A 13,924-nucleotide genomic window follows, 5' to 3' on the forward strand; every position below is an offset into this window, starting at 1 on the left:
CACTCTACCTCAAAGTTAAACCCCCACCACTATCCAGCCCCTAATTTATTTTGAAATAAGGAAATAAGGTCTCACTAAGTTGCTGAGGCCAGCCTCCAAACTGTAATCCTCCTATTTCAGCCTCCCAGTTACTGGAATTACAGGCATGTGCTTTCACGCTCAGCTCAACCATCTCCTTTTAAACACAAAAAGGATTACAGATGAATAAATATGACCTGGGTTTATTCTTCTGTCCCTAGCCTCAGGTAGCTTCAGGATCCTGTTCCTGATGCGCAGGGTGACATTGCACCTGAACACCTGGCCCCATCATGGGGGAACTGCACTCAGAGGCCCAGGCCTCAATAAAGATGTGGAGCACCGTAGGGGCTGCTCACCTGCCTCCCCATGCTGGAGCCCGCCCCATCATGTCCTGTCCTGAAAATTCTGACTGTTTCTAACAAGCTCCCTTGTCCTGCACAGTGTGTAAAAGCTCATTCTCCAAGTGACTATTTTCCTTTACATGGAACAAAACATTAAGTTTATTCCAAATAGTTTCTTGTAAAAGAAAACTTTTCTTCTTCACATTACAGCCCCAAGACAACGCTCTAGCACTGAAATGTGATTTTTATATCATGCCTGGGGTTCGGAGGGATACAGAGAGGTGACCTAGGGGACACTAGAGTTTGTGGAGGACCAAAAAATGGCGGTGAAGGGAGTGATAATTTCTAACACATCAGTCTCACTGTGCCAGGTGCTTCCGGGCACTTCACCTAGGTAACTGGTTTAACCCTCAGGGATCCCTCTGAGGTAGGTTGTTCCCCAAATTATCATGTGGGGAGACTGCAGTATGGTGACACCGAATGGTACACCTGGAGTCTAGTGAGTGACGTAGCTGGACGGGAGCCTGGGGAGACCTCTGCTCTGTGCTCCCATGCTAAGCCAGGGCCTGTCCTGTCCTGTCCTGTCCTGTCAAAGGGCCACAGGAAGGACAGAGGAATGCCAGCAAGGTAGTCCTCCCAAGGGGAGGATTGTAGCAGGGAATCCTCTTGCTCCAAGAGGGACGGGCTCCACTGGACCTTTTCAGCAGGAGGAAGGTTACCCAAGTTTGTAGGGATGGATCTGCTGATGCATGAGATGAACTATGGGCGCTGGGATGGGTACCGATCAGCTAGGGGCCCGGACCACCCTGAGGCCACCAGTCCACGCCAGCGGGGCCCAACATCCTGGAGGTTTTGTATGACCACGGCTTGGAAATATTTAGCATAGAAGGTTCTCGTTGCATTCATTTTACACTATCAAAGCTTGCCTAGGCACAGGTGGGGCGGGCTCAGAAATGATGAGGATGTGGCTAGAAGGAATCAGATAATATAGGGACAAAGGGATACTGCCCATGGCTGGCTCCCTCTTCCCCAGCATGCCCACACTGCTTCCCCATTCTTATTTTTTTTTTTTTGTATGGAGATCATAACACCCTCCAGCATTTCTTTTCTTTATTGTTTGTCTTCTTCCTTGCTAGCTGCAAAACAGTTCTCTTATGTCTAGTTCACAGTGGCACCTGGCACCCTGCCGGTTCGTTCAAGAAATGAATGAGTAAAATTAATGAATGAATGGGTGGACAAATACATAAATCTCCCATATCACCTGAAAAGGGACAGCGTGGTGGGTATACCATAACAATGGAAACTTGTTCTTCCAGGTGTGGGCTGAGCCACCCAGAGAAACCCAAAACAAACAAAGCAAGCAGATATCTGAGCTGAGGACAGTGGCCTGGTGTTAGCAGCAAGTATATTTCTGTGTTCCCTAGTTGAAATCAGGCTGAGGGGTCTCCTAGAGAACCCCAGCAGCATTTGGGAGGCTGAGACAGGAGGATCACAGTTCACAGACAGCCTCAGCTACTTAGGCCCTTTACAACTCAGTGAGACCCTGTTTCAAAATAAAGAATAAAAAATAGGGCTGCTCAGAGGTAGAATGGCCCTGGGTCCCATCCCCAGTACCAAAAAAAAAAAAAAAAAAGAAAGCCTCCAGGGTCTTCATCCAGTTTCCCAAATAGCTGGGCAGAGCTCCAGAGGGCGCTGAAGTGTCTAGGAGCAGGAGGTAAGGGGAAAACCTGCTGAAAACAAGACATTTGGAAAATTCGGTGATAAACCAAACACCGGCCTTTGCTTCCCTGACAGCAAATGAGTTCTCTGTAGCTTCAAATAGAGCTCTTAATTGCTCTCACTTTGAGGGATGTGAAAGATGAGAAAGCGACCGAGAGGAGAGTTGCTTTCAGTTCCTCTGAGTGGGCTGAGCAGGAACAAGACGAAGCCAGAATTAGCTGCCTTTTCTCATTTCACAGCAAACTGGTTGAATTGAGGCGGCCATAGAAAGTCTCCGGCACAGAGCCCAGCATTTTAGCTGAATCTTAAAGGGGTCTCCCCCCTTCCCCCCGCCCCCGGCCACCCGGGACCTGCCTGCTCTCCCTTCTGAACAGCAAGTGCTAACAAAAGGCAACACAGGAGAAGTATAAAGGCCGGAGAGGCATTTCCCCCACTGGCCTGGGGTGTTAATTTTGTAATCATCCCTGCTCAGCCTTAGAACCTGCAGCGAGGCAGTAGCTTCCAACCGCAGCTCAGCGCTCATCACAAAGGCTGTTCTGCGGTGGAGCGAGCATGCCTGGAGACCCCCCAGGACCCCCAGGGACTCCATATGGGTGTGTTTAGCCCCAGCTGCAAAATCAGGCATGCCATTCCTTTTGCATCAAACACAGCCCTGACCTCACCCGATAAGGGCTCCGCTGTTACCTCGTAGGTGACAGGGCCAAAGCTCTCCATGGCTAATGAGGTTTCTACTTCCACGTCTGAAAGCCTGCTGCCGTCCACAAGGCCGCTCAAGAACAGCACTGGCCTCAGGCTTGGGTCGGTGGGAAGTGTGTAGTTCCCACTCCACGGTCCATCCTGGAGGCTGAGGGAAATCTCTCTAACTCTTCATATTTCAAAATTGAGTTGATTAATTCTTTTACTTTTACTTTTTTTTTTTTGAAGTACTGGGGATTGAACCTGGGGGCATTCTACCTCTGAGCTATACCCCCAGCCCTATTTTTTATTCTTTAATTTGAAACAGGATCTCACTAAGTTGTGGAGGACCTCACTAAGTAGCTGAGGCTGGCCCTGAACCCGTGATCCTCCAGGCTCAGCCTCCCAAGTACTAGGATTACAAGTTGTGTGCCACCATGCCAGGCTTATTTTACTTTTTCTGAGGCAGGACCTCACTATGTCTTCCATTCTGGTAGAAAGAGGTAAGATACAGCTTGGGCGTGGTGGTGCACGCTTGTAATCCCAGCATTCAGGAGGCTGAGACCTGGAGGATCGCGGTTCGCGGACAGCCTCAGCTACTTAGTGAGGCCCTCTGCAACTCAGTGAGACCCGGTTTCAAAATAAAGAATAAAAAACAGGGCAGGGGTGTAGCTCGGACATTGAATGCCCCTGGGCTCCATCTAAGATACAGCACGAGGACTATCCATAATAATAGTGAACAGTATATCGTATTCTGAGTTTCTGCTACATGAGTAAAACTGTAACTGCTTTTGCCACGGAGAAAAACGGGTAGCTGTGTAAGATGACGGATATGCTAATTTGTTCTACTCTAATAATAGCCATTTCTCTCTAAATATGCATATATGTATATATGGACGTGTGTAAATATATCTTATAACATGTTGTGTACCTTAAATACACACAATGACATTTGCTTTTCAAAATTGTGGGTGATGTTTCCCTGGGCTCATCTCCAGATTAAGAATGATGCTGGAATGAATTCAGCCTGGGCCTGGAAGACGTGGTCGTGATGGTAATCCACCGACGGCGGCAGTGCAAGGAGATGGACGTTGCAGGTCAGTTGGATGGGGCTTATGGTCCGATGGCAGAATGTTACTGCACTAGCATCCCTGAGAGCGGGAATGCTGGGAATATCTCATATAGATTCTGACAGGAACCATTTATCAGCTGCGGGCCCTGGGTAGGGCTGGTCTATGGGCTTCTCACCAGGAGAACAAGACCACGTCCAGTCCCCCCAGATTAGACGGCGGATGGAGAGTGTCTGAAAACATGACGGGGCCTGGCATTTAAAAGGAAAGTCCTAGATAGGACCTTAGATGTGTAGCCACAGAAAATGGGTAACTATGGGAGATGATGAATATGATAATTTGCTTTACTATAGTAACCATTTCTATTTCTGTATCTGTACACATACACACTGTATAACATGTTGTATACCTTAAATACACACAATGACATTTGTGAGAGATAGGAGCTGGGACAAGGCAGGTGCTCAGGGGTTACAGGGGACGATTTCAAGGTCATATGGCCAGGGACACAGCTGCAAGAGGTACGGGCAAGTGTTAGATGTGGATGCTCAGAGGATGAGGGTCGAGGAAAGGCCCCTGGGCCTGGTGGCAGGAAGGGGGCAGAGGCGAGGGGAGGCACTGCCCAGGGTGCTGTGGGCCAGCAGCCTCCCGGGCCTCAGGGCTGGAAATGGAGGTTTCCAAGTGACTTTAACACTAACTGAGTTTGTGAGTTTGGGCCCCTCAGGCAAGAAAAGGTTCAAATGAGAAGACCAGACCAAAATGTGGGACCTCCAGAGGGAAGCTGGGTTGAGACACCATGTCTGTAGTCAGGGTAATGGGTGGGATGGGTGGAGCAGGTGGCTCGGGACTCCCACGGAGGGCAGGTCGCAGGCTCTGTGGCCTTCTGGGTGGTAAAGGCCTGAATGACTGGTGAGCGTAGACACACACTGAGGCCAGCCTCGGGAGCTCAAGTCAGGGGGGGGAAAATAGCCCCACCGTTGGCCTACTTGGCTTAGTGGATTACTATTGTTTCTCTGAATGTCAGGTCACATTAAGGAAAAAAAAAAAGAACAAGAGCCCCAGGTAAAAAGCCACACACTCAGCAGGCCCCCGGCCCCTTCCAACAGCCTCCTGCTCGCTCAGATGCCCAGGGCTGATGCGCTCTCAGCCCCTTCTAGTCTCCTGAAGATGCACAGCCTTTCCTTGATTCCTTCTAGACCCCTGCTTTCTCTCTCTCTCTCTTTGCTCCTGGGTTTGAACCAGGAGCATTCTACCACCAAGTTATGCCCCCAGTCTTTTTTTTTTTTTTTTTTTTTGAAACAGGGTCTTCCTAAGTTGCTGAGAGTCTCAAGTCTGTGATCCTCCTGTCTCAGTCTCCCAAGTACTGGGACTGCAGTTGTGTGCTACCACACCAGGATCTGGTCACTCTTCTAAAATGAAAACAATAAGCAAACAGAAACCAGACGTGCTGGGCTACTTCTGTGCAAACATCTCTCTGGCCCAGGCTGAGCACACTTGTCAGGTGTTGAGGACTGGTGCCTGTTGTTCCAGGGGCGCTGAGGTTCCTGAATTAGCATCTGTTCGTGTAGCTTCCAGCTCTGTAGGGGAATTCACAGGCCCAATGATTGCCCCTGTTCGAGGTGGGGGACCCTAGTGATCAGGGATGGCCTGGCTAATGAAGATGGGGTAAGATCAACCTTCATGACTGTGGCCAGGGCTACTCACAATCTCTACACAAGTTTCTGGAAAGGCTGGTGGGTAAAAACAAAGAATGTCATGAGGAGGGTCTCAGAATCTCCTAGGCAGCTGATGAAAATTATATGCAAGAGAACTACTGGCTCATAATATTTAGAGGAGGGTGGGGGACAGAGTGACGAGAAATAAGATTGGAAAAATAGATAAGAGCCACACTGCAGAGGACTTTAAATGCCAATGTCCTGGTACCTTAGGACTTCACCTATAGACAACGGGAACTGTCTTTCAGGGTGGCCTGCCAGTAACCATACACCTCTGGGCAGGGATGGCGAGGCTGACCATGCCCCCCACCAGCTCCTCCACCAGCTCTTGAGCCCACAGCTGTGTACCAAGTGGGGCTGGGGAGCGCCACACTGACCAGTACAGGTCACTGGTAGGAGACCAGCCGGGCAGGAGAGTGTAGAGCTGAGTCCAGGGCTGCCTGGGTCCCAACCCTGGCCAGCAGTTATACAGGAGGGAGGGGTACGTGAGCTTACCTCCACGTAGAGCAGGGGGAAGATCCCAACTTTGTCTCCCAGCATGCCTTCTGCCCAGTTGTCATCCACTCTTCGGATCACAGTCAAAACTTCATCCTGAAGTTTCCGGAGCCCATCAGATATAACACACGTCAATGCAAAAAAATGAGAGGAAAGAAACAAGACGGGTTAGCATTGCTGAGCCAACAATGGATTCCAAGAAGGGTGTACTGTCCATTCATACTCTGGTATGTGAAAGGCACTTTCCATTTCACTTGAGATTTTGATTTCTCTCTCTCTCTCTCTCTCTCTCTCTCTCTCTCTCTCTCTCTCCCTCTCCCTCTCCCTCTCCGTCTCTCTCTCTCTTTCTCTCATACCTGCAATGCTCCAAAGCTCAGACGGAAAAGGTAACTTACAATACAGTTAGCATTTTAAAGCATGCACTTCTATCATTTATTTAATGAAATAAAAATATTTTGAACAAAAATAAATCCAGCTAAGTATAAACTGTTTTTCGTTTCTGGCTCCATCAGAGAACAAAAAGAAAAATAACCCAATCCAACTACATTTACTTAGAGCCGTGAGTACATAAAGCTTTGAATAACCCTCTTAAGTTCTTTGGCATATCAGACAATACCAAGTAGAAATGCACAAAGTAGAAACAGATGGAAGGAGGAAGGGAGAGGCGGGAGGAGGAGGGAGAGGAGCCTCTGGGACAGCTGAGTCTGGGAGACATGCTGTTGATGAGGAAGGAAATACTCAGGATGCTGTTACAGGTGCCAGGAGCCCCGGAGACAGAATGAAGGTCTGTGAGTTACAAGGAAGGCCTGAGAAGAGATGGGGATGGACAGGGTACGTGGCCAGGAGCCCTGGGAGATAAAGACACACAGATCATGAGAATGGGAGGGGGCTGGGCAGGTCTGAAGCCTCCACGGGGGTGTCTGTCAGCCCTTCAGTCTTCTGGAACCATCAACCAGGTCGTCTGCCTAACCTTCCACATTGAAACCTTCCTGTCCCTCATCCTTGAGCATCTGCCAGGAGACCAGCTGGCCCAGCTGGCACGCGGATGTGCCGAGGGCAGCCTGAAGGAGCAACCCCAGTAGATCCAAAGGTGCCACCTGCTTTCCTGAAGAGCTTCTGTACTGTCACCTGATGCAGTAAAATGGCCTTGTGGCCTCTCTTGTGGTCAGAGGGAGGGATGTCTCGGGCTAGTCGACAGACCACTAGTTATCATGGAAGGTGCTATGCTGGGAGCCGAGGGGCTGCACACTGTGGTGCTTGTCCAAGGAGAAACAATGATCTGGTCACACCCAAAGGGGACTCAGAGGGACCAGCAGGATGATGCTTTACGCTGAGATCATCCTCCCAGTTCTCTTCCAGAGTTTCCTTGGGTGTGAGGGCAGGGTAGATCACACCCTCCTGTTCCCTGTCCTCACCCCAATTCCCAGCTTCCATCAATGCCAAGCCACAAGATGACCTGTGTAGAACTCACTCATGCCTGTCATAAAGCCATGTAAGTTAACGATGGACCAGATATATGATAGTGTTAGCCAGGCGTGGTGGTGCACGCTTGTAATCCTAGCATTTGGAAGGCTGAGACCTGAGGATTGCAATTCGTGGACAGCCTAAGGTACTTAGTGAGGCCCTCCACAACTTAGTGAGACCCTGTTTCAAAATAAAGAATAAAAAACTAGGGCAGGGGGTGTAGCTCGGAGGTTGAATGTCCCTGGGTTTCATCCTCAGACCCGCAAAACAAAAAACAAAAAACATAGATATAATGATGGTGGTCCCATGAGGTTATCCTGCAGCTGGAAAATTCCTACCACCTAGTGAGCTTGTAGCCTTCATTACATTGTAGCACAACACATTTCTTATATGTTGGTGTGAAAGCACCTATTGCACTATCAACTGTATAAAAATACAGCACATACAATTATGTACAGTACATAAGACTTGGTATGATAATCAATGATTGCTACTGGTTTATGTACATATTTTTTTATGGTTTTTTTTTGTTGTTGTTGTTGTTGTACTGGGCATGGAACCCAGGGGCATTCTACTTCCGCGCTACACCCCCAGCCCTCCTTTTTATTCTTTAATTTTGAAACAGGGTCTCACTGAGTTGCAAAGGGCCTCACAGAGTAGCTGAGGCTGTCTGTGAACCGGAATCCTCCTGTCTCAGCCTCCCAAATGCTGGGATTACAAGCGTGCATCACCATGCCTGGCTTTTTAATCATTATTTTAGAGTGTGTGTTTTCTATTTGTTGAAAAGAAAGCTTCTGTAAGCAATGTGCTAGGTAATACCAGCAGCTGCTCTATACAGCTCATATTTACTATGCCTCTTTTTTATTTGAAGATTTAAAGAAGTTTATTAAAAGATAGAAATACAGAAGATAGTTACAGCCTCATGAGGGGGTGCTCTGAACTAAATCGCCCTACTATGTCTCTTGATTATATCATATTGTCTCTTTCTCTCTTTCTGTCTCTGTCTCTCTGTTTCTCTTTCTCTCTGTCTCTCTCCTTCCTCCTCCTCCTCCTCCTCTTCCTTCTTCCTTCTTCTTCTTCTTCTTCTTCTTCTTCTTCTTCTTCTTCTTCTTCTTCTTCTTCTTCTTCTTCTTCTTTTCTCTCTCTCTCTCTCTCTCTCTCTCTCTCTCTCTCTCTCTCTCCTGGTGTGGTACTATTAAACCTAGGGATTATTCTATCCCTGAGCTACACTCTCAGCCCTTTTTAAAATTTTGAAACAGGGTCTCACTAAGTTACCATGTTCTGGCCTTGCACGTACGATCCTCCTGTCTCAGACTCCCGCAAGTACTGGAGTCTCAGGCTGTGTGCCACCATCACGCTGGGCTGCGTCAGTCTCTCTTGAGCTTGGTTTAAAGTCATGTTGCCGTCACAACCCTCACAGCAACAGGCTGTGCCTCCGTGTGCACCATGTACGTGAGGTGGGGAGGGGACTGCCAGCTCAGCCTGTGTAAGCCCACTCGATTATGTCTGCAATCATGACATCGCCTATTGACGAAGTTACACGTTGTTCAGAAGCGTCCCTGTTACTAAGTGATGCACGACTGTTCCTCTTTTTGCGATTGATATCATAGGCAAAATGTGACAGGCATTCAAGAAAATGAAGCCCTTCCTGTGGGCCATGTGCTCAGGTCTCAGACTCCAACATGATGTTTTACAAGGCTTCCTTCCGGCAGATGCTCAGCCCTGAGTGTGTGACAACCGTTCAGGTCAGTATGGGGGGTTTGGTGTGAGTGAAGATGCACACAGAAGCTTGAAGATACCAGATTGTGTTTGATAAGAAAATATAAAAATACCATTATCTAATGCTGTTCTAGAAATAAAAAAATAAAGTAAAATGTCCAAATATTGAAACGATAGCTATACAATTATCTACTTGGAAAAATAGAGTAGCAACTAAAAGTTAGAATAAGAATTTGAGAAAAACTGCCAATTTAAACATAAATTTAAAAAATCATTGGTTTTCTCATATACCAGTAGTGATCAGTTAGAAAGTGTGATTAAGGACTAATCAAGCCGGGTGTGGTAGCACACGCTTGCAATCCCAGTACTTGGGAGGGTGAGAAAGGAGGATCCGGGTTGGCAGCCAGCCTCAGCTGTTTAGTGAGGCCCTGGGCAACTTAGTGAGACCCTGTTTCAAAGTAAAGAATAAAAAAATAGGGCTGGGAGTGTAGCTTGGAGTTAGAATGCCCCTGGCTTCAATCCCCAGTAACACAAAAAAGGGCTAATCATTAAAAAGTAGTTATATGCATATACCAAAGTTAATTCCCTCTTGATTAAAGGCATGTTAAAAAAAACTTGAATATCTAAGAAGAAAATATGAATCGATGTTTCATCTTGAGCTGGGGAAGTTATCTCAAAGTATAAAAAAAAAACAAAGATTTGTCTGAAGAAAACCCAAATCCCTTAAGTTAAAAACAGCAGACACAAAACAAAAAGTCAAATAGGCTAGAATAATATTTGCAGGATGCAGAGAGATAACTATGCAAAAACTTAAAAGGACAGAGAACAGAGGAAACAAAGGCGAGTTTAGATAACTGAGGACCGCACCCGGCCAGGAGGAGAGCGGGAGGAAGGAGGGAGGAAGGAGGGAGGACAGCAGGAGGAAGGAGGGACCTGCGGAGGGGAAACAGAGCTGCTGAAGCAATTCAAATTCTGCTGTGCTCATGTATGAAAGTGCCGCTGTCAATCTTACTATGACGCACATGGAGAGGTGGACGGCAAGGGAGGACCTGCCCGAAGGGAGCACACCAAGGCCTGTGTGCACATTTGCACACCTCCCTAGGATGTACAATTAAAACGCACCGATAAAGCCATAAAAAAAGGAAAAAAAAATGACAGTGGGGGAAAATGACAAATACTTTAAAGAAAAAATAAAATAGGCCAAAGGCAAAAAAAAAAAATCAGAGAACTCATGAAAGAAGAAAAGCAAATTGCCATTAAACACATTTAAAAATGTACCCGACTGAAAATCAAACAAATTTAATTTTAAAGAAGATTCTCTCTTTCTCTCTCTCTCTCTCTTTTTTTTTTTTTTTTGGCTTTGTTCTTCTTGTCTGTCAAATTAACACGGTTGAACATGAAGGCAATTCGTGCTGGTGGCCAGGAGGTAGGGAACGGGCACATTTCCATTTTGGGTGGATATGCAAATTTAGGGAAGGCAATGGGGGGCTCCTATCAGTCACCCAGGCTTTGGAAGGTGTCAGGACCCTCTGAATTGAACATGTGGTCTTTTCCTGAGAAAATCCAGTGTGCAGAAAGACTTAGCTCTCAGGATGTTTGTTTCTGTGTTTGTTAAACTAGAGAAAAGCTAGATTCCGATGCATGGCAAAAGGGGATTGGTTAAATAAACGATGGCACTGTCTATGCGTAGAGCTTACTCAGTCACTCAAAATGATATAGAGGAGAAATAATGGAGTTAAAGGCAAATATTTGTGTGTAATTTTTTAAAAAAAATTCAGTTCTAATCTCTAGTCTTTTAGTTTATCCTTCTTCAGAAGCAATTGTTAAGTTTCTCAGGTAGCCTGCCAGATACATGCAAATACACGCATGCATACACATATGCAAATGTACACGCACATCCTTCAAAATATGTAAATGGTAGCATACTCTCCACACCACTCTGTACTTTGCTTTTTCCACTTAATTTGGTCTGAGGATATTCAGTGGCTGTGCATGTAGACCACCCCTGCTCCATTAACAGCTGATATACTAACGTTATATTATGCTCATATGCCATAATGTATTTAATGAACTCAGTATTTATTTTAAATGAAAAAAATAAGATTTATACCCATCTACATAGCATGTATTAAGCAAACATATCATTAATTTTACAAACATGACCCTATTTGGAAGTAAATAATTTAAAATATACACCTAGAAACAGTGTGAAAATGTATACGCCCAATTTTATAGGGGGGTAACTTTAGAAGAAGAAGGTAGAATACTTTTTCTTTAACTTTTGTGCTCTTTTCCAAATATTCTACAATGAATATCAATAAATTTCATAATATAATTGCCTTGTAAACCAGAAAACAAACAGAAAGAAAACAAGAGGTATATGATATTTTTATGTTTCTGGATGATATTCTATATTTCTACATACCTTTAAATCTTTAAGAGAGGTGAGATATCCAATATCAAAAGCTTGTTTTGGCCTGTATCCCAGCTACCCAGGAGTCTGAGGCAGGAGGATTGCAAATTTGAGGCCAGCCTGGGCAGTTTTTAGCAAGACCTTGGCTCAAAATAAAATTTAGAAAGGACTGATGATGTAGCCCAGCGGTAGAGTACTTGCAGAGGATGTGCAAGGCCCTAGATTTGATCCCTAGTACTGAAAACAATAACAACAACAACAATAGCAAAACTTTGCTTTTATAAAGAAAAAACTGACTTGTATAAAATGCAACACTGAAAGAGCTGAATAACACATAAGGTGCCAAGATAGAGAGTTTCTCAGTATAGACAAGGGCTGGGACCACAGCTATAAGCAAAAACATTCAATTTGACAGGTAATCATAAATCCCTGCAGTTAGGTCAAAAATTAAATAATATAAATATTCCTTAATAAGATGGATGAAACGAAACAGCAATTAGGACTTTGGGGGGCTTTTAGTTAAATATACTCTCCCCACTGATTATCATTATTATGAAGTGGTTATAAAAGGAGCGTCCACACACGCAACATTAAATGAAGAAAATCAGTAGGGTGACTTGAGGCTTCCAACATGTGGCCTAAGAAGCTGGAAGTCCCTCCTCCATACTGAGAGTAAATTTAAAACAACAATAACACGGTATTCTCAGATCTGTAGGGAAACTGAGGTCACAGGAAACCTTTACGAAACTGCAGAGACCAACAGATGATTACAGAGAATCACAACTCCCCAGAGCAGGAGCTGCAAGATTCCCAGGAACCACTGCCAGGCAGGGGAACCTGAACTCTAAATGAGGAATCAGCAGGGACAACTTTGAAAGAAAAGATATCCAGGGGACCCAGGCACTGGAGCCTGCATCTCTGTGAGCTTTACCTCCAGGAGGTCCATCAGGTCTTCACAGTGAATATTAGAGAAAAATCCCCCCTACCCTTCCTCTAGTAGGGGATTGACAGGAAGATGAGCCATTCTGAAGTATTCCAGAGCTCTGTCTCTTAGTGTTAACCTAGATCTGCTCTAGAAAACTAGTTAAAGAAAGTCTAACCTAGAGAGTTTATCAGAGCCTAACTTACCTAGGGATAAGAAATTCTCAACGCCAGCCATCCTGGACCACCTAGGGGCAAGGGCAGGGCGATGGATCATAGACTCAGTAAGAATGAGCCTCAGTAGTCACAGGACTGGACTATAGAATGCTCGCCACACCTGTACCCCACGCACCTGACAACCACATCACTACAGCATGTCCAGGCTATCAAGAGAAAAAGTCAAGACACACTAAGAGGTGAAAAAAATATGGTGCTTGAAGAGCAAGCACCAGACCCAGATTCTGATCCAGCCACTGACGTTGGAATGAACATATTGGAGATTTCAAGCAATCGCGATTAAAATCCTGCAAGCTCTTTGGGACACAGTAGACAGCATGTGAGAACAGATGGGGAATGTAAACAGAGAGGTGGATATTCTAAGAGCCATGAAAGATGAAGGCTGACTTTGATGGGCTTAGGAGATAGGACAGCTCTGAGGAAGAATCTGTGAGCTTGAAGGATATCTTGATACAAATCTCCAAAACAGAAAAGCAGAGAGAGAGAGAGAGAGAGAGAGAGAGAGAGAGAGAGAGAGAGAGAATATAGATAAAACAAAACCAAAAAGACAGAGCAGAATAGCCAAGAATGTTGGGACAATGGCAGACTTACTGAGAATACCTTAAGAAGAAAGAAAAAATAATGAGGAGGAATTTCTGCATATTAATATCATGGGAGGCTCAGAAAACAACGCCCAAGATAAATGCCAGAAAACTACACCTAGGATTATCATTTCCAAACTATAGAAAATGAGGGATAGAGAAAAATCAGGAAAGAAGCAGAGGAAAAAGAAGACACTTGCCCATAAAAAAGGGAAAAATAAGAATTACATTTGACTTCCCCAAATCATGCAAGTGACAAGAGAATGGAGTGAAATAAAATATTCAGAGAAAAAAACCCAAACCCCTACCAACCTAGAATTCAACAGCCTCCAAAGTTATTTTTCAAAAGTGAAGGGAAAAAATACAAAATCTGAGAAATTAATATTTCTCAGTCAAATAAGAATTTAGGGGATGTGTTGCTGGTACATCTATCTTACAAGAAATATTATTTAGGAAGACTTTTTAGAGAGAAGGAAAATGATATAGGTCAGAAGCTCAGATATACACATGAAAGGAAGTGTCTAAGGGCCTCAGAGAGGGACCACATGACAATAAT

The 13,924-nt window shown here is 45.3% G+C and overlaps 1 protein-coding gene across 1 annotated transcript in view; it reads right to left on the reverse strand.

Moving 5' to 3' along the window:
• SH3RF3 (SH3 domain containing ring finger 3) overlaps nt 1-13,924 on the reverse strand; it is a gene marked incomplete at both ends in the record, with an annotated part of 328,187 nt that overhangs the window by 94,755 nt on the left and 219,508 nt on the right. The window contains one exon of the mRNA XM_080711312.1: nt 6,034-6,129. Within this exon, the coding sequence (XP_080567438.1) occupies nt 6,034-6,129 (96 nt within the window). The remainder of the gene's footprint in view (nt 1-6,033; nt 6,130-13,924) is intronic.

Source organism: Muscardinus avellanarius (assembly GCF_963383645.1).
Source record: "Muscardinus avellanarius genome assembly, chromosome: 15".
Classification (NCBI taxonomy): Eukaryota; Metazoa; Chordata; class Mammalia; order Rodentia; family Gliridae; genus Muscardinus; species Muscardinus avellanarius.